At 41.9% G+C, this 21429-nt stretch overlaps 1 protein-coding gene across 1 annotated transcript; it reads left to right on the forward strand.

The window, feature by feature from the left end:
* On the forward strand, positions 1–20453 carry ankrd52a (ankyrin repeat domain 52a). The gene is made up of 28 exons (XM_020637399.3): positions 1–167; positions 759–842; positions 977–1055; positions 1251–1321; positions 1539–1739; positions 1836–1923; positions 2218–2360; positions 2513–2725; positions 3118–3196; positions 3315–3429; positions 3620–3702; positions 3821–3938; positions 4047–4115; positions 4206–4346; positions 4587–4649; positions 4813–4924; positions 5349–5420; positions 5516–5717; positions 5837–5924; positions 6046–6163; positions 6972–7191; positions 7297–7384; positions 7609–7692; positions 8506–8651; positions 8800–8882; positions 9103–9185; positions 9941–10032; positions 10306–20453. Exons 1-28 carry the CDS (start codon positions 141–143, stop codon positions 10575–10577), a joined length of 3234 nt encoding a protein of 1077 aa, XP_020493055.1. The 5' UTR covers positions 1–140; the 3' UTR covers positions 10578–20453.
* The last annotated feature ends 976 nt before the right edge of the window (positions 20454–21429 follow it).

The raw sequence follows: 21429 nt of genomic DNA on the forward strand, positions 1-21429 counted from the left end.
AACAGTGTCAGATCGAGACCGCATTTTCTGTTTGCAACCAGCGATGGGTGTAGTCTGAGAAGTGGATACAGTAGCGCACCGCAATATACCTCGGAAGTTAAATCCTCATGAAGGAGCTCCGTCCTGGCTGAGTTTGGGAGATGGGAGTACACAACATTGCAGACCAGGTACGCTTGGAAAGAAAGCGATCCGTGTTTGTGCCATGGCGCAGTCTATTTGCTGGGAGAGATCTGCTCTTGTGCGCAATATTTAAAGTCTAATTTGCGTAACGGCTTCTTTCCACTTGCAGCTTATCGACGTGCATTGCAATTGCCATGTATACAAGAATGATGCTGATGCATTTCTGCGTGTTTAGCGGTGTTTTGCATGAGCACAGTTGCACATACGTTGTTTCTGCTCCTGTATAGGCCCTCCTCTGGGTCAGGGCCAGCTCTTGTAGCACAGAATTAGCTAGCTGGAGCCATTTGGCTAGCTTACGTATGTGGTGAGACGAGGGCCTGCAGGCCTCAGAGGCTCTGGATATTTTCTGGAAGGAAAGCATAATCGCTTTCGGTTACTAATCTGCACACTTAACACGCTAAATAACACGTAAACGCAATGAAAGCATGCGAATTTCACTGAACAGCTGATTGCTTTTTTCTATTTAGAGATGCAAAGGGCACATTTGGAGGAATCACAGCGCTCCTGTCCGGTTTTTTTTCCCATAATGTATGCAAAGCTATTGTAACCATAACTCAGCTGCTGGTTCTCTGTTGCAGCCTCCTCTGGTCCAGGCCATCTTCAATCGTAATGCTGAAGAAATTCAACTATTATTGCACAAAAAGGAGGATGTCAATGCACTGGTATGTTTCATGCATGCACACTTATTTTCAATGCACAAGGGTTCATATCATGAAGGACTTGGGGCCTCTTACTTTAACTTCCATATGGAAATATTTGCACTACACCTATGATTGATGCTGAGTTTATCCCACAGGACCAAGAGCGCCGTACGCCACTTCATGCTGCTGCCTGTGTGGGTGACGTCCATGTAATGGACCTCCTCATTGAATCAGGTTAGTAAGCCTCATGCATTACTGATGCTCTCTCTCTCTGTTGACCTGGGGAAATGTGGTGCAAACACTCTCCTCCTTGGAAGCACCCATACAGACTTCCTCATCCTTTGTCAGCTCAGCGTGCAGTGTAATGTTCGGCTTTCTGACGTTGTGACTTCCCTTTTTTAAAGTGCTTTGTGTTGTTTTGTTTTGCAGGTGCCACTGTAAACGCTAAAGACCACGTATGGTTGACCCCGTTGCACAGAGCGGCTGCTTCCAGAAATGAAGTACGTAATGAACTCATTTCCTTTTGCCATTTAAAACAGTCTAATAGTCTCTGCCTAGAAAACCTCATCCTTTAATTCTGTTAGGTTTCTACCCACAGTGGTAAAAGCCCCCATTTAGATTTATGCATTAAAGACATAATGCTGACGGAAGAAAATGCAGCAAACCAGATATGATATATGCTTTAAGCTTCTTTTTATTTGCTGCTGCTTTCCCCAGAGGGCCGTGGGTCTGCTGCTGAGGCGCGGCGCAGAAGCGAACGCACGAGACAAGTTCTGGCAGACGCCGCTGCATGTGGCTGCTGCCAACCGTGCCACGCGCTGCGCAGAGGCTCTGCTGACCCAGCTGAGCAACCTGAACATGGCAGACCGCACTGGCAGAACCGCCTTGCACCATGCGGCTCAGAGTGGGTTCCAAGAGGTGAGTCCTAGTTTTTTTTTGGGGGGGGTTTTCTGTGAGTTTCTGGAGTTATGGTGAGTGTTTTCTTTATAAAAAAAACATTCATTTTGCTTTTAGATGGTGAAGCTGCTGCTGAACAAAGGGGCCAACCTGAGTGCCATCGATAAGAAGGAGAGACAGCCTATCCATTGTGCTGCTTACTTGGGTAAGCAGGTTTCACTTTTTTTGCCAATGCCGCTCAGCACAAATTTTCATCGTCAAACAGCAGTTTAATCTCGTATTGTTCGTGGCAAGTTTTACTCGGATGAGAAGCCAATACTTTGGCAGAGACTTTGTTTAATGGGATGGGGGTAAAAAGACTCAAGAATGACTGAATGAGCAAAAGGTTTTTTGTCTCATTATCTCACATTCACAGCCTCAACTGCGGTGAAGATGTCGAAATGATTCAACCTACAAATAAAAACTTGAATAGTTCCTTTTCTTTGTGCGTCTTCTGCAGGACATTCAGATGTTGTGAAGCTGCTGGTGTCCCGCAGTGCAGACAAGAGCTGTAAGGATAAGCAAGGCTACACACCTCTCCACGCTGCTGCTGCCAGCGGTCACATCGAAATTGTAAAGTATCTGCTGCGGATGGGGGCAGAGGTGAGAGATCTTTTTTTAAATATAGATTTTTAATCACGCTGTCCCATCGTCGGTTTTATTAAATGCCAGAGCGTATTACCAAGAGTGTTTTATTATCCCGCTGTGTCAGATAGCGTCTTCTCTGTCCGCTCATATTCGTATTCTTCTGTCAGATTGATGAGCCCAATGGCTTTGGAAACACTCCGCTCCACGTGGCCTGCTACATGGGGCAGGAGGCTGTGGCTACCGAGCTCGTGAACCATGGAGCTAATGTCAACCAGCCCAACAAGTGCGGCTACACCCCTCTGCACCTGGCCGCCGTCTCCACCAATGGTGCCCTCTGTCTGGAGTTGCTGGTCAACAATGGGGCAGATGTCAACCAGCAGGTACGAATGGTGGAGTGAGGAGGAGTGTTGAATAGAGGCGGGTAAAAGTGGGTTGTGGTGGTGCAGTGCATTTTGGCCGAACTCAAAGATTAAATTCATTTAGACATACTTACGTTTTTTGCTCTCGAATTCAAATAAGAGATTGAAGAAATGTGTGTGTTAAATGTGTAGCTGTGGTCCAGAGTAATATAATCAACACATGGGGTCTAATGTGGAGAAGGAATGAAGACAATACACTTTTTTTCCCTCCTCATAAATTCTGTTTATCCCAAACAAACAAACAAACACACGTGTGATCAACATGTTCTTGAAATCTTAAAAGGTGTCTGAAATAAAATATTCAAATAATGAGACTTTTTTTTTATATATTTCCTGTTTTTCTCCCTCCACAGAGCAAAGAAGGGAAGAGCCCCTTGCACATGGCAGCCATTCACGGACGCTTCACACGCTCTCAGATCCTCATCCAGAATGGTAACGACGACGACCGCGTTGTCCGTCTGATTTATCAAGAGAAGAGCGTGTCGGCTTTTCTCTCCTCGTACTCTCGTCTTTCATTCACTCCCTCCTCCCTTCTTCTTCTCTCCGTCAGGCGGGGAGATCGATTGTGTGGATAAGTATGGCAATACTCCTCTCCACGTTGCTGCTAAGTACGGCCATGAACTGCTGATCAGCACTCTGATGACCAACGGAGCAGACACGGCCAGGTATCAGAGAGCTTGAAGTGTTGTTGGTGATAGATGTAACCGAGGTTGTGAAAACACAGGGAAGCTAAGGCTTTCATGTATTTGTATGCACATAGATAATGTTTGAAGACGGTTGTGTTTAAATGAAGTTACACTTGTGACAACATGTGATTTTAATTCCCTGCTCTGTGTCTGATTGGACGTTTTTCAGACGTGGGATCCATGGAATGTTCCCCTTGCACTTAGCTGTGCTGTACGGGTTTTCAGACTGTTGTCGCAAGTTACTCTCCTCAGGTTGGTCTTTGTTTTACACACATGTGCACCCATTAACTAACAGTTTGTTCATCTATGTTTATATACGCTTGGACATAGCCGTGACTCTCTGCTGTTTGCCCCCCCCCCCTCCCTGCAGGTCAGCTGTATAGTATAGTTTCCTCAATGAGTAAAGAGCATGTACTTTCGGCTGGGTTTGACATAAACACCCCTGACAACTTTGGGAGGACCTGTCTACACGCTGCTGCCTCTGGAGGGTAAGATGCGTAATCTGCTTTGTCACTGTTCTCTTTACAATGACTCAACATGTTCTGCTGTCACGTGTCAAACCTGATATCCTCTCTGTGGAAAATCTTCCCTTCCAGAAATGTTGAATGTCTGAACTTGCTCTTAAGTAGTGGTACCGACTTGAACAAGAGGGACATAATGGGAAGGTGAGTTTCCCCTCCGTCGTTGTTAGATGCGTTGTAATTTTGAGTGTCCGCTTGCTTGTTCTGATTCTCGTCTCGAATCCTCACTCACAGGACCCCGTTGCACTATGCGGCTGCTAATGGGAGGTACCAGTGCACTGTGACCCTGGTGAGCGCTGGCGCTGAGGTCAATGAGTCTGACCAGACAGGCTGTACTCCCCTGCACTACTCTGCAGCCTCACAAGCCTTCAGCAGGTTAGGAAACTCACTCTCTCTCTCTCTCTCTTGTTCAGTGTTCTCCTTGAAAACAAGTTGGGACAGACGACACCAAATTCTGTTTCAGTCTGCCAGAAATCTTACTTATCTTATCCGCCTCAGCTTTTCATGCTTTCTTTCAACCAGCGGTCACATTAAATTCACGTGTGAAGCGACTGTCTGTATGTTGAACCGACCCAGGAAAGTTTACTGAATCAAAGCGTTTCCTGTTCATTTCAGAGTTGATCGTCATTTTTCTGGGAACCATCAGAACGATGAGGATGAGGCAAAGGAGTCTTATTTGTGAGTTTGAATTCCTTTCTTTTCTTTTTTTTTTCCCCTCTCCTGTCGCTGACGATAGCTTAACGCATTGAAATGTAAGACTCGACATTGAATTCATTTGTGCCCCCTCAACTAAATGTTGCTATTTTTATGTCCCCTTCTGTTCCCATCATTTTGTCATCAGCTGCTTGGAGCATCTTTTAGACAATGGCGCTGATCCATCCATGGTCAACTCGAAGGGTTACAGCGCTGTTCACTATGCAGCTTACCATGGCAACAAACAGAACTTGGAGTTGGTGAGTTTTCAAGTTTTCGTAGTTTAACTTGAAACATGATTCATTAGCCGAATGTTGCATATGGCACACGTTGCACACACTGACGCAAACATCGCTCAAGAAAAAGTTTACCGGTAATTGAATTAATATTGATGAAAAAGTAAAAAATATGCAGAATACTGATTTATCTTTGCCTATGAAACTTCAGAAAACATGCTGATTTAACATTTACTACGGAGATGTTGCTAATCTGCTGTGTAGGTCTACACCTTTTGTTTTTTGCCGGTTTAGAAGTTGATTTCACTCCGCAGAAAAACAGAATATTAAGTGTTGTTGAGTTTGCAGGTCTCTGTTTGCAGTCCGTGCATGATGTAAAATATTTGAGAATAGATTCTTTTTTTTGAATGTCTTTTCTTAGTAAAATGATTTAAATTTTATATTTCAGCTCCTCGAGATGTCCTTTAATGCACTTGGAGACATAGAAAGCAGTATTCCAGTCAGTCCACTGCATCTCGCTGTGAGTCAAACATTTGAACACGCGCTCTCTCGGTTCCTTCTCGTGCTGTTGACTGAGTTGACTGACGTTGTGACGGCCTTCCTCTGCTCCCTCAGGCTGACAAAGGCCACTGGCAGGCGCTGCGCGTGCTGACGGAGACTGCGGCCTACGTGGACATGCAGGATGCCGCAGGACGTTCTGTGCTCTACCTGGCCTCCCAGAAAGGCTTCGCCCGCTGTGTGGAGGTGCTGTTAGCTCAGGGGGCATCCTGCCTCCTCAATGACAACCGCCTCATGTGGACTCCAATTCATGTATCAGGTATACACGTCTGGACGCTGTCGGAGCATTGTTCCACTTTTATTAGAAATAATTCTTTACCTGTGTGTGAAAAGATTATGCTTATGCTCTATGTTTTCTGTTTTGTGTTTTGACACCAGCTGCCAACGGTCACTCAGACTGCCTGCGCATGATGATTGACTACGGAGAGGAGGGGGATCTCACCAACGTTGCAGACAAATTTGGCCAGTGAGTTGTTCTCTTTATGGCTTCAGTTTTACATTTCAAGCTGAAACACACAATATAACGTCTAAAGCTAAAGAATGCAGTCTCAGAATACACCTCTGTATTGTCTCTCCGTCCCCTTTAGGACTCCTCTGATGCTAGCTGTGCAGGGAGGTCACACTGACTGTGTCCACTACCTATTGGAGAAGGATGCCTCGCCTGACGCCAAGGACAAGAGGGGCAGCACAGCTTTGCACAGAGGGGTAGGTCACACACACACACACACACACACACACACACACATGTGTCTGCATATTGTAGCAGGAACTCAAAGAAGACTACTACATTGACCATTAACTAAAAAAAAACAACATTTCCACTGTTAAGTCATCGATCTTTGTTTGTGAACTACAGTTAATGAAGGCTCATGTTAAATATTGTGGCCATTGGCTTCATATCGCCTCTTTAAAATGAACATCCTGGTCATTTAGAGCTGTAAGAGTTGATTTTTTTTTTAACTAGAGCTTGTGTAAATATTTCCACCCCTGTGTCACGATCAACAGGATGCAGTGATGTCATGTCTAAAAGAAGAACGCAGTGCCCTAAAGCGTACCCTGTTGAATCATCTATTTCACTGTGAATGTGACAGTGATTTATGAAATATAGACGAGACTTCAGACTTAAAACAAGGGGTTGAAACCATGAACTCATTAGGGAAATTGTTTACAGAACTAATTAATTAATTTGGAAGAAAATAAATGATTCTTTAAAACATCCACACATTTGCCCCCTGCTGGCCTTTAGAAAGAATGCAACTCTGCATTAGTTCAGTTTTCAGGCCACCAGCTCCTTCTATTTCTGAAAATATCTAGATATTTTCAGGAGTACTGCCCCTGATATTCTCCTGACCTGTCTGTTCATTGTGGGCTGCTAATGTGGGCTTTCAGTTTTCTGGACAAGTATGGATTATAAACTTTAAAAAAAAATGAATCTCTGAATAAGAAGTATCTCTTCAGGAAAGTAGGCATGTTCCTCTTGTTTGAATCTTCTGTGTTGCTGCTCTTTGTTCAGGCCGTGTTGGGCCATGACGACTGTGTGACAGCCCTGCTGGAGCACAAAGCTTCTGCACTGTGTCGGGACGTTCAGGGTAGGACCCCGCTGCACTACGCTGCATCCAGAGGCCACACGGATATCCTGGCCAGTCTGGTGCAGGCCGCCATGGCGACAGACCCGCAAGATAAACTGCTGGACAACAAACAATACACCCCATTGCATTGGGCTGCTTACAAAGGTGTGTACAGTTTGAACGACTGGAAACGGCTGATCTCCAAACCTGCTGTTACTCACTTAAACACCTGTTGTCTGTAATACTGTGTGTGTGATTGTTTGTTCTCAGGACATGAAGACTGTTTGGAGGTTTTACTTGAATTCAAAACATTTATCCATGAAGAGGGAAACCCTTTCACCCCCCTGCACTGTGCTCTGTGAGTATTAACGCCAAAACAAACACAATAAACCGGCTTAGATAAACATTTATACTCTGTTTACTCAGGGTTCTTGCAGTCATGGACAACCTGGAAAAGCCGTAGAGTTTCCAAACTCATGGTTTCAATGAGTGGGACGTCTTTAAACTAGCTCATCAAATATGTTTTGAACGGCTGTCTGAAGTTGTGTGGGAACCTTGTGAACTCCTCCTTCTGGTTTGTAGGATGAATGGCCACAGCGGTGCCGCAGAGAGGCTGCTGGAATCTGCTGGGGTCCACATGATTAACACCAGAGATGCCAAAGGAAGGTGAGACTGGCACAACAAAACCTGTTTATCTGGGAACAGTGTATTGTAGATCAGATAGAAGGAGCACTTGAAGCCTAACATCAAATAGATTGTTTTTTTTTATCATTGTAATATTAGAAGCCTTACCTAATAAGGTTTTCAAATTTTCTATAACTTTGACCTCTTTTAATCTCATGTGCTTTAAAACTTTATACAATCTCTTTATTCACACTTGATAGAATCATAAAATAACATTGCGTTGGGAAAAAAAAAAACATTTTAATATTCATATTTTCAATCCAGAGCTGCTGTGAGGAAGAAATAAAAAAAGAGAGAGCAGTGCAGTGGCCGAGCGACAAACAGAGAGAGAGAGTGGAGTTGTTGGAATTGTTTGTCAGCCGTTAAACTCTAAAGAATCGATAAACACGCCTGCGCCTCCGAAAAAAAACTTTCCAGTACCAGGCTGGATTTTCTTTACATGCAGTTGTGCGTCATCCTGGCCCTCTGTGTGTCAGCGATGTCACCTTGTCGCTGCATTTCATTCAGTCCCGATCTGCAGAGTGTTGTCTGTGAGCTCTGCTCCACCGCTCAATGACTGACAGCCAGAAAGCATCACGACAACAGATCCTGAAAACACAGGCAGAGGGGCCAGGGCTATGTAGATACAGACATCACCACACACTTCTTCTCGGTTAGGACTGGTAATAAGGATGCAATACTTTAAAGTACTCTAGGTATGCTCAATGCCAGCCCTGTTACCTCAACCATTTCCTCCTCTTCGATCAAATATTACATCTTAAAGATTTAATGATGTAACGCTTTAATGCTCCTAAGGACCCCACTGCATGCTGCTGCGTTTGCCGAGGACGTCGCTGGACTTCAGCTGGTGCTTCGCCATGGGGCAGAGATCAATACGGTGGACGAAAGTGGACGCTCTGCTCTGATGGTAGCTGCTGACAAGGGACACAGTGGAACCGTGGGTAAGTCTCAGACCTGCCGTTCCCGTGGGGGGGGGGAGTCGACACGCAGTCCTTTTTGAATAGATCTGTTGTGCCTCTCCTCGTACTATAATTTGTCAGCTGAGGACGCCTGTCTTTGCAGGATATAAACGTCTTTTGTGTCTTGCAGCCATCCTCCTTCACCGGGCCAAGGCTGACCTGACACTGCTGGACGAGAACAAGAACACTGCCCTGCACCTGGCCTGCAGCAAGGTTAACATTAACGATTATTCACCCCATCATAAAGACAAAGCTCCACTGTCTTGTGCTGAGCATTAACACGATCAAAAATCTTGGAGCTCGAGCAAAGTACACATCCCCCTTTGAAAGAAAAAAAAAAAAAAATGTGATGAGGTACCTTTTACTTTGAATGCTAAGCTAACTTTGGGAGAGAGACCATACATTACTTTTTTCTTCTTGTGCTGTCCCTCAGGCACATGAGATGTGCGCTCTGCTGATTCTGGGAGAGATCCACAGCCCGACACTCATAAATGCCACCAACAGTGCTCTGCAAATGTGAGAATCTTTTCTTCTTGAGCTTTTCAACAACAACAACTAAAAACATGTGACTGTTTTGGACTTCTCTGTATCAACGTGTGAGCTTGTGTTTCTGCTAAAGCACTTTATGACTGATGGCTTTGAAGTACTTTATGCATGTAGAAGAGTTATTTTTAGCTGTTTTAATTATTACAATCTGCTGGGTTTTTTTTGTTTTGTTTTACATCTGGCCATTTCTCTGACATGTTCCAATGTTAGAATACAAACTGTGTGACTGATAGTCAGTGTGCTTACATGCAGTTAGAAAAAGTCTATTTATCGTTAGTTGATATTCTTAAAGTCGGATTGACACACCTAGATGATGTGGTTGGAGATCGATTAACTCTGACTAGGCTTTCTGCACATGCTCCACAATCCTCACGTCTGTTTTTGAATAGCATTAATACGTAGCATAGCAGAAGTCATGTTGCTGTTTGTCTTCAGATAACACTTTGAAGTTATAAGGATAGTGTGCATCACCTTTGAACCAAAAGTCAAGAGTAGAGCATGTACATATGTATACACAGCTGTAATGTTGTCCATGTTTTTGGACATACATACACCACTTTGCCATTTGCTAAAGTCAAAGGGAAGAAGTTCCAGCATTAACTAGCTAAAAGGGGGCATGTCTCCACTTAACCGTAGCGGACAAATTAAATGTCCTAATTGAGCTAGCTCAACTCAACTGTAACTTGTCTTGGCTGTCTCTCACCCTCTCCCTCGTTCTCCTGCAGGCCGCTCCATCTTGCAGCACGCAACGGCCTGGCTACGGTGGTGCAGGCACTGCTGAGTAGAGGAGCCACTGTGCTGGCTGTGGATGAGGAAGGTGAGGACTTGTCATGCTTTGTTTGATACTGTCAGACTGGATGAGCTTAAGCAGCAGAGCTCTTTTCTTTGTTTTTGAGAGAATTGTTTATATCTCCATTGATGGTTTTGTCCTCTTATTGGCAGCTTAAGAGCTAACACACATCTTTTCTAAAGACTCTTTAATGCTGATAAAGGAGATCAAGGAACCATCAAGTGTAATAGTTCCAGAAAAATTAAACAGTTGTTTTTTTGGAGCGGCTTCAATATTCTTGTCACATTTGATGTTAACCAGGCCACACCCCAGCCCTGGCCTGCGCTCCCAACAAGGACGTGGCCGACTGCCTGGCTCTGATCCTCTCTACCATGAAGCCTTTCCCCCAGCGGGACCCTTCCTCCTGCTCCTGCTCCTCCCCCACCGTCTCCCCCTCCCCGGGTCTCAACTTGCTGAAGCACTGCGGCATCACCGCCACCTGCGCCCCCCTGCCGAGCAACGGCCTCCACAACGGCTACGTCAAAGACCGCCATGGTGCACCGGTTGGCCTGGATGGGTGTCTGTCTGAGTGAGGTCCCGTGTCCCCCTCAAGTCGGCTGCTACCACCATCAACACCACCAGAGGGGAGGGGAGGGGGAGGGGGGGGGACTCCCTTTAACATGGCCCAGAGGACCAGGAGAGCACCCACCCACATGTCTGTTCTGTGTATGTATGTGTTTGTGTGTCTGTGTGCGTGAGTGTTTGGTCTTCTCTTGAGGTGCAGTCAAACCTTATATGCAATTAGATCCCATTCCTCCATCTCCTTGTAGTGCTTAAAACTTAAAAGAGGCGGATTGCTCTACAAGGTCACTCCGAGGAAGTGTGGCATCCAAAACAAACACTAGCAATCTGGCCATCTCGAAAATCATTTAACCCTTTAAAACCATGTTGACATACTTAACTTATAACCGACATCTAAGAGCATGGAAATCTCTGTATCCTCGTCTTTCTCGTCATATCATTCAGTATAAAAGTCATATCATGTTGAATCCGCCATGGTGACCTTGTAGAGGAACATATACAGCCTTCCCAAAAGAGTGATCAAAGACTTTTTTTTTTTTTTGTTTATTTGATTACTTTTTATTTCCCTTCTTTTTTTTTTTTTCTTTTTTTTGGTTTTTCTTTGTGCGTTAGCTTAGATTTTTATGAAGGAACCACACAAGGGAAAAAAAAAAATCTAAAAATGTTTTGCTTAAGAGTGCAATGCTTACGTACTACAGTACAATCCGAAAAATATTTGGAAAAGGGTCACAGAAAATTCCATAGTGTACTTAAAATGTACGGCCTAGAATTGTTTGGCATTTTAAGATAATTTGATAATGCTGCTGAATACGTCGGCGTGTCTCCTTCCAAAGGAGGGCCATGCCTGGGTCGGCAATTTATACCATCGATTTGTTCTCAATGCTGACTTCATGTTTTAAAGATGCTAAATAAGTGTTTGTTAAGCTAGAATGTTTCTAAGCATATAACTTATGACCAAAGTTGATCAACACTATTATGGCTATAAATTATTTATTTGAGATGAACTGTACTGTATAGAGAAAGACAATAGATCTTGATATACCTCGTCAACTCGTTTAGCAGCTGCTTCATCTTCACCCAGGGTCCGTAGGCCTAAACGTTCTCTTTTTGTAGGATAGTGACTGACTGAGGCCTTGTTTATTTCTAGATGAAGGCTTTACTAGTAATATCTGCCAACAACACCTCATCAAAGCATCATATATCTGAGCACATAAATGAACAAGCCATTTCAATTTATTTCCCATCTCTTTCAACTGTTATATATTTATTTTCTTTCCGAAATTTGAAAGGCCTAACGATCGAAAAGAGAGAGCTGTCAGTTTTGGGTTTTTTAGGCACTTGCGATTTTTTTAATTTTATTTTTTTTGTTTCCATTCTTTCCTGTTTTCTGAAGTTGAACTGGCCATCAGCATTGCGCTTTTTAACACGCTCTCACTAAAGGAGATCTTTTTTTTTTTTTTTTTCCTTCTAAGCTGATGAACTTGTCTTAAACATCTAATAGCTCATATCTCAACCTCTGGGTGATCAATTTGAACAGATACAGAGTATTGTCTGCTGTTTTTATTGGGCAGTTTTCAAGCAATATTTTCTTTTGGCCTTTTTTTTGTTGAACCTTTATTGAATAGACAATCACTGTCACAAGGGCTTTTGTTTCCCTGGAATGTGTTATGAGTTTTTTTTCCCGTTTTTTTTTTTTTTTTTTTTCCGTTTTCTATGATTTCATGAAAATTTTTACCTAAAGACTAAACGAATGGCTCTGTGTGTGCCGGGCATTTTACTGTCAGTGTCAACACAAATGCACTGGATTGCCTTTATGGCATCTCATGAAATGCCTTTTGACCCATGCCTTCCGTAACACATCATTTCAGTTTGATTGCGTAATGGCAGAGTACGACGAGCCCTGAGACTGACTACCTTTTCCACACATTTGATGGCAACAGCATTGAACCCCAGTTGCACCATAGTGGGGGGGAGAAAGAAAAAAAAATTGCCCGGCATACCTTTCTATGTCTTGGCATTATCAATAGCTAGGGAGCTGATGTCCCTTTGTAGAAGACAATAGGGCTAAGAGGAAAAACGGAGAGGGATCTTTGCTTAGGCCAATACCTGTTGTTTAGATTTCAGGAAAAGCAGAAATCCAAATATGTGCTTTTATTTAATTTCATTTTGTCGTCTTCTCATCCCATTTCTGGTACTAAGCATACTAAAGATGATTGTATCGGACCACTAGAGCTGTTTGTGACTTTCAGATGTTATATCTATGCTTTTTTTTTATTTTTATTTTTTTTTAGACCATCTGCTGGTGGTTAAATTACACTGAGTCAGATTGTTTTCATTGGTGTGAGAACTTCATATCCACTGGTAATGAAGTGGCACAATTGCACACATTAGTTGACTGGATGAGAGATGAGGACCTAGCCTAGGATTATGTCGTTAAATCCCCCCCTGCGAAAAAAAAAAAAAAAAAAGTCTTTTTACTTGATCTTCTAAAGCTGACATCAAAGTCCATTTCAGAGCAGTGATTTTTCTTTCTTCTCAGAGTTAGTGTTGTAGATTCACCGTTGGCATTTCAATTGACCTCAATAACTTGAAATGGAACTTATTGGTGACCCGACAGCCTTTTCGTTCTCTTGATCGATTTCCTGATTTCAGGAGAGCACTTACATTATTACTAGCGATAGGTACATAATAATTTGTAATCTCAGGATCTGTGCTGAAGCAGCAAACAGAATTTATTAATCCAATCAGATCTCAGCAGGAAGATTATGTCGACATTTATTTTGGTGGGATTTTCCATGATTTAATTCCTTTGTAACCCTAATCCCACAGCACTTAATTAGATAGTCAAGCACGCACTTTAGTACATTCAGGTTCTAAGTGTGCAAAATAGAGCAGATGTTAATGTATGTACTTATGTTTACATGCATGTGTGTTGCTGCTGAATACAGGAAGGAAAGGGTTGTAAAAGACAAGCAAAGGCTGCAACAAAATTGTACTCTTAACACTTTATAAAATAAAAACTAAAAAAAGAAAAAAAAAAAAAAAAGTGTCTCTGAGTACGTCGGGGACAGTGTCCACTTCCCACTGACTTTTTTTTTTTTTTTCTTGTATGAACTAACTCTGGGCAGATAGCCCCTTAAGAAGTGACAAGGTTACCTAACCCAGCCTACTGTTAATAACAGACTCTGGCCTAAGTCACTTGAAGTCAGTACACCTCAGGCAGGCTCCTCAAAACACTCTGCATACTCTCTCTGCCATCTGTAGGTGCTGTCTGCTCAGGCAGGGACGTTTTCGTTTTTTTCCTCTTGTGATGTCCTTATCTGACCAGTAAATGGAGCCATTGCCCCTTTAACTGTACAAGTTGGAACTGATCCTTTTGTTGTACCACAGTATTCTTATACATGCTCTTTTTTTTTTCTTTTCTTTTTTTCATGTGTGTATCAGTGAGAACTGAGTTATTGTGCATGGAGCTCGATCACAATTTTGATATAGTATAACGGTTGAACAAGTGGAGCATATACATCATATATCTCGTACCAGAAATGGAAAGCAATGAAAGGTCCAATTGTAGCAATAGAGAGTGTGTGTAACAGTGTGCAGCACAAATATTGCACTGCCATCCATTTAGGCCAATTCACTAAATCATAGTATAAATGCCAATGGAAGATTTCAAATGCGGGTTGGATGTTTTAATCTTTGGTCACAAATATGGCCTGTTTGCCAAAACGAGTGGAGAGAGAGAGAGAGAGAGGGCGAATCCTCTTTAGAAAAGCAGCAATGGATTTATGCATATATTCAAACAGTTTACAGTCCGATCATCAAATCTGAGCCATGAATTTTTTCTGACTGAAATGAATGTAGGGTCAGTTTAGAGCAGGACAAGTTGCTTTCTCCCGACTTTAAACTGTTACTCTTCATTTGTCTTGCATAGATATGATTAATACAGGTAGCATGTAATAACCTAATTCTCTACATATTATTCAGTATGTGTAGTAGTCTTCCTGCATCTGACGGTCTGGTTAGGTTTTCTTCTTTCTCTTTTTGTTTGTTTGTTTGTTAGAAAGTAGGCCTGCTGTTGTGTAATACCACTCTCCTTTCTCTATACATATGTGTACACATATTTGTGTGGAGTGTAGCCTACAAGGTAAACAAGGGACGAGAGTTCAGATGAATTTAACATTCATGTTCATCCATTCCATTGAGATTGCCTTACAGTACGGTAGAACAAGAGGGACAAAAAGGTCTACAGTAGATACGATCACACATAACTCTTAAATAGCCTATATTTGACAGAAATGCACCTAAGCTACACCCATTTAGTGCCATAGAAACCTTTATTTGCCTTTAGATATAAATCATACATACTTGGTCAGTTACTTATTCAGAAGTAGGCAGGATTATTACGACATTTTTTTTTTTTTTGTTCAGAGCTGCATGTCTTTTCACCAATTCTATTACTCAAAGAAAAACTATAAATATGTGCATGGGATATTAGTACTTTTTAAATGCAGGTATTCTGTTAAAAATTAGCTGTTGGTAGAAGTCTATTGTAAAAAAAAATTGGACATTTTTGCAGAATCTAGTTATTCCCTTTGGTATTGGCAAAGCAATCCCTAGGTTGTGTGTTTGTTAAACAAGGTGGTTTATAATGTGTGTTACCAGGAAAAAAAAAAACGAAACATTTTTGATGTCCAAAAAAAACCAAGAAGCATGGTGTATTCATATAGAATTGATTTGCCTCAATGGATGTCTCGGTTCTTACTTGAAGTAAATGGCAAATTTCAATTCCACTCTCTGATCCACTGTTGAGCCTTTTGCCTTAAAAAGCTGAAAAAAGGAAACGATACCTGGCAGTACCTGATGAGTTGCATCACCTGTAGAGTTATGCTACTTGGTTGGAATGCTTGATTTAAAAAAAAATAATAGTAATAATTCAAAATTTTTGGTCTCGCAGACACCCTATGGTGTCGAGAAGCACACAAATCAGATGAGGTAGCACATAGCTGAAGGTTGCCATGGTGCAGAGATTGTTGTGAGAGGTTAGGATATCGCCATATTTGCCACTGTGAATGAATGAATGAATTCAGAATTCACTCGTAAACAATCATCTTTGGCTTCTCCGTCATCCAGAGCCAAATGACACTTTTGGGATAGAAGTGGTGTACCTCAAAAAATGATGGAAAGGAAATTTGTATAAAAAAAAAAAAATTGCTTGTACAGCTATGCTAACAAAGAGTTCAAATCGTGTGATCCATCTTGTTGTGGGTAGTGTAATTCTGCTTAAACCAGCCTAAATCAGAGATGTATCTATGCGGAAGTGTTAGATTAGTGTCGGCAGATGTCTCTTGTTTCCTACCTTACAAAAGGGGGGCAGCAAACTGCACCTTGTACTTTTTATTGGACCTGCAGTTTTTACCTCATCAGTGATATTTTTGTGTGACGACGCTGACATTTCTCCTCTGTGATTTCTTCTCGTTTCTCCTGATGCCAGTCGTGTAGATTTCTCTCTCTTACAGTGTGTGTGAGTGACTCTTCTATATATGCATGTGGAACCTAAACATGCACAAGTCCCTTCTTTTATATAAGGAAAAAAAAAAAAAAAAGAGTACCTGTTTCAACATATTTCTCTACATTACAACTCAACAGATGAGTCTGTTATCTGGTGCAGGTCATATAGCGTGAAGAGTACAGTCTAATTTAAGGTGGTGAATGAAGGTAGCTATAAAACTTTACCTCTTGTAAGTCAAAATAATAGAATTACACTGTATGACTAATGCTAGTTTGACGGCCTTCCCTGCCTGAACACTCGGTTATTAATTTCCCCCCACCAATAGGACCTGTGTAATATCGAGCACAGTGGTGGCATGGTGCCTTTTATTTGTTACTACCGAAAGGTACGGTCTTCCATTTGTATTTCTCAGAAGCCTTATAATGGGAACAAGGAAATTACACTGAACGTACAGTAGAGAGGCTCATATTCCCTCTGAGCAGGATTATTTCAACCCTTTTGAGATCTGAGTCATAAGAATAAAAAAAAAAGCCTAAATACACTCCTCCTGTATTATTTTGGATTTCATGACGCATCTCAGTGACTGAGTGCTCCCTTCGGGGGGGGGGCGGATTAAATTGCACATTGCCGATGCGATTTAGGGCACATCAAACATTGAATGGATGGGGATCTAAAGTATGAAAGCACAAATCCAAAGAAGGCACCTCGGGGGCTCAGTTGGCTCCCTGAACACCACAGAGTGACGGAGCTGGTAGACCAAATTTAGGGAAAGAAAAGACGACTCTGAGCGCTTCTGAACATGAGGTTTGATTGTCCGTAACACATTAACTGTAGAAAAGACCGTCATCTGGAATATCAGAGCCTCTTCTGATTGATCTTCTCAACTCGTTTGGGTTTTTCCATCAACAACTTCTAACTTCACATCACTAACCAAGTTGTGAAGAATGCGGTACCTTGCATTCGAGATCAAGATTTTAGGCGAGCTGTTTGTTGTGACTGTGCTGCGAACTGATTGTAGAGATTGTTTTTTTTTTTTTTTTTGTGTTCATTTTATTTAATTTTTTTAGGGTAGACTGACTTACAAAGTAGGGTTGCAGTAGTAGCTGTGTGCAGTGTTAATAACCGTGTGATCATACTATAGAAGTGACGTAACATTTTGTTGTCTTACCGCGACATTAAGGCATGAATCATCTTCTCTCAAGCTGACCTCGTTTTTGAAATAGACAAAAGATAAAAAGTGCAATAACCTTTTGTTTATCATTGCTTCCTCGGTTGAAAAAAAAAATTTGATATGCCCTTTTTTTTTTTTTTTTTTGTTAACACCAAAAGTCACTGATCTGTAGCAAATGAAGGATTTCAAGTGGTCCTGTTTGTGTTCAGAGAAGGTGGCGTTTGATAGTGGAGTGTTTGATATTCCATTCTTAAAAACTGTGATCAATGTCCAAGTCTAAAAGCTGCCTGCTCAGAGAACGGACTGTGCACAAGTTGACTGATAGATTTGAGTAGGTGCATTAATTTTTTTTCTTCTTGTTATGGATGGATTTTTGATGGTGTTGTAGTTCGGGCTTCTGGTTTATAACCGGTAGACATGTTCATTTGCATGTGTAGATGTGTATATGCATCCTCTTCCTCCTTGAATGAAATGTTTTCTCAAAAATATTTAGACCTGCTGTCAGTGACGTATGCGGATAAAAGGAAATATGAAAATGCCTTATATTTGTTTTTCAATGTTAAAGCATTAAGGGTTCTTATGTGTCCCTCCCTTTTCAGCGTGTAGCCTAAAGCTTGTACAGTTAAGAAACTCATGAGATTTATATCTACTGTATAGCCTGTGTGTTTTCAGAATTTGTTACTCGGAGGTCCTTGTGATTGTGGTTTTAGAGAAACATTCCCCTTGAAAGTGCCGTTTGTTTTCACCAGCAAGAGGATGTGTCTCTGGGGAGGGGGAGGGGGAGGGGGGGGGGGGAGGAAAAAACAATGTATTTACGAGAAGGAAAACAAACACTTTTTCCAGTGTTTACTGTTGAACCTGTTGAACTGAATGACACAAAGTATTCGTGCAGGTGAACTAAGGCAGCAATCTTCTGGTGGAGCACCTTATCTACTCGCTCCTTCTGTGAGCCCACAGTGGAAGTAGTCTCACCCCGAGCTTGATTACTCTTAAGCAGAGCCATATCAGAGAATTTGCCCGTTAGGAGCCCCTTTTGAATGTGCTATTAGGAATAGCCTACTGTAGGAAAGGATGTATTCTGCATGTTCTGTGACTTTTTAGAAGTACCTTTCATGTGTTTTTTTTTATTTCTAGTCCGCTGCACTGTAGATGTTGCCACCTCATTGCAACTCACGAGCTATTAACAATCCTCTCACGACTGGACTTAAAGCAGGCATTGATCTGCTGCTGAGGCAGCCTTAATTCATAACAATTCAAAGGAAAAAGGTTCGATAATGGGTTGCCTGTTTTTACTTTGAGTGGCTTATCTGGGGAAACACGAAGGATCCTTTTATCATGAGGGGAAGGACTCTGAATCAGGGCATGTGATGAGTTACAATCAAAAAGTTTCACAGTGCACCTTCACAAACAAATATGTATATAAAAAGTTGGCTCGTCCACCCAACATTCCAAAGTTGTTTTCATTTCCCCCACTCTGTCCTGTCCCGCTGACCGAGAAAAATCTTTTTGCTTTGCTGGTGAATGAAGTGGGCGTGTGTGTCAATGACAGGGTTCCCTATTTAGCCTGATTACCTCATTTACAAATCTGCAAATATATACTACTACTCTACTGTGTGTAAAGGAGTCAATGCCATCACCAGCAGCGTGGTCTCTAGACCAGTGATGACAATAGGACCAATGATGTTACTCGGTTGAATGAAATTAGTCAATTTTTAGAATATGATCGGTCTGGAAAAAGAGGGTTAAGACAGAATTCCAATTTTTTTAAAGGCAGAATGGGCCTCTAAAATGTCCTCCGTTAGTTAATCACCAAAGCCACTACACCAGTCTGCGTCTGACGTGATCAATAAATCATCGGATACAATTTGAAGATTTGACTGAATATCGGTTTTCAGACTTGTTTTTTCAATTTGGAGTCAAATCGAACACACCGCTCCTTCAAAACAAAAAACGCCGACTGGAGTAGCAGCTGCTGGCGCCAGCTTGGTTCAAGAAGTGGAGCTGAACGCTTGGTGTCTCTCACCGTTATTTAAGAGAACGATCACATTAGCATCACTTTTGCTGTTTTTCAGTAGCATTTCTCCTACCTCCTTGTTTTGCAGCCTTGAGTATTGTTTGTCTCTCCATCTGTTCTGACTATTAAAGAAAACAAAAAACTATTCACAGTACGAGAATACAGATTTATCATAAGCAATGGTAGTTATACAAAAAAAAAAAAAAGTGTGCTTGGTTGTGCTGTATGTGTTTATGTCTATTTGACGTAGAAAAAAATATTTATGAGAAGCATTTATACGACAAAATACCACTGGAATGTGAAGCCAGACAATGTTATGATGCAGATTCTGATGATAGTCTATCCCCCTTTAACATTCAGTGGCGAATGGTCAGAGGATCCATCTTTTTAGGAATAAATAACCATGCATTCGCTTTTATTTTTAACACTGTCTATTTCTTCGGTTGTGTGTGTATATTTCCTTGTCTAGCCCTATAGTATACATCATTTCAACGTTTACAGCTTCATTCTGGGTCAGCCACTGATTGCCCTGCAGTTGTAATGATACCACAGGTTGTCACAAGAAAGATTTGAAGGTGGATTTGTAATTCTGTTCGAGGGTGAGTTTGAGCCCCTCAAGCCGTATGCCTTTGAATCCATCGGTCCACTCTGAACCAAATTCTGCTACACAGGCGTCTGTCTCCACACTGCCCTGACATTTCACGTTCAGTTTGACTACAAGGGGTACAGGACAAGGTGAAAGGTTTGAGGTTTTCTAACCAGGCGCCCCCCCTCCCTCCCCCCCTCCCCAACCAAACAACCCCCCCCCCAGCCCCATTGCCTAATCCAGGACAGGACCAGCCCCACTTCTCTCTCCCCCCCTCCCCCTCCCATCTCACCAAAAACCTCAAGCCATTCATTTTTTCTGTTTTTGTTTTTTCGACAATGCAATCCTGAAAGCACTTTGCCTTGTTATTCCTTCGTGTGAACATGTGAATGATAATTTGTTACAAAAATGTTAAATATGTAAAAGATCATTCACTGTTTTGGAAAAACCTGCATCTGTCTTTCTGACGTTAAAAGAAAAAAAAAAACAATTTAGTGACATTAAACCTAAATCTATTTTATAAAATGTTTGCTGCAGCCAATTGGTCTTGTCATTCAGTATTGTGGCTTAGGGTTGTTTGTGTTCAATAAAGTGCTATTGCTAAATATGTCCTGAGTCTGGTTTTATTTCTTGGCAATTAATATATGTTCTTTGTCAAATTTAAAGATACTATTACAACACTACAAGTTCAATCATGAAGTGAACATTAAAAGTCCAGAATGGGTTTTTTTGCCCTTTGTCTGAGTTGTTGATCTTCATTGAATTAAGGAACTGATTGAGTTGATTGACCAAAATGCAGCTCTTGATTGGATTTACCAAGTGAAAGTGTTTCCTGCAGAACTGTTTAACCTCAGTATACCTGCTGGGTCGGTTTTTAGACACGTTTCAAGAGTATCCTATTTTCCTTCTCCACTTACACATCTCAATCCACCTCATTATAGCCTTCCATTACTAGAAGGCTATAATGCTTTTATTCAAGTGTGATGCACAGATGTGAAGGAGACCGTAAGGGTTACAAAACACCAGACAAATGTAACACAATGTTATGATCATTGTGCAAACACTACCATTATCTGTTGGTGCTGTATTCATAGTTCAAACCCGATCACATGGTTTGTTAACAGGACTCATACAGTGTGAAAACAGCCTTTGGGGGTGTTCCAACATGCAGTCACACTTGTAGTGTATGGTGACTCATGCTTTCAATGTGCTCTCCTTCTGTTAAGCCAGACACACACTTACAGTCTGCATGCAGTACGCTTTCCCTCTGCATGCCCGCTTCTCATTTCCTCCCCAATCATTTAGTGGCAGGCCAATTATATATTTTTTAAACTTTAAAATACAGATTGAACAAATTGAGACAACTTCAGCATTTTAAGATGCCTGCATACTACCATGGAGTATATAATATTCCACTGGTAATACACGTCCATAAGTCCAAGTTTAACTCTGGGGAGACAGATAGATATAGATCCTTAAAGCGTCTTTAAAGACTCCTCCCACCCTGCCCACAGACTGTTTTGCCCTCCTGCCCTCCGGTAGGCGCTTCAGAAGCCTCCGGACCAGAACCAGCAGACTGAGGA

This window comes from Labrus bergylta, chromosome 12 (genome assembly GCF_963930695.1).
Source record: "Labrus bergylta chromosome 12, fLabBer1.1, whole genome shotgun sequence".
NCBI classification, from domain to species: Eukaryota; Metazoa; Chordata; class Actinopteri; order Labriformes; family Labridae; genus Labrus; species Labrus bergylta.

Bases quoted from the DNA above. Each gene is read 5' to 3' on its own strand.
- ankrd52a (XM_020637399.3), top strand. From the start codon at position 141: ATGGGAGTACACAACATTGCAGACCAG. The intron at 2,361-2,512 runs GTGAGAGATCTT...TTCTTCTGTCAG, and splicing joins TGCTGCGGATGGGGGCAGAG to ATTGATGAGCCCAATGGCTT. The intron at 7,385-7,608 runs GTGAGTATTAAC...TCTGGTTTGTAG, and splicing joins ACCCCCCTGCACTGTGCTCT to GATGAATGGCCACAGCGGTG.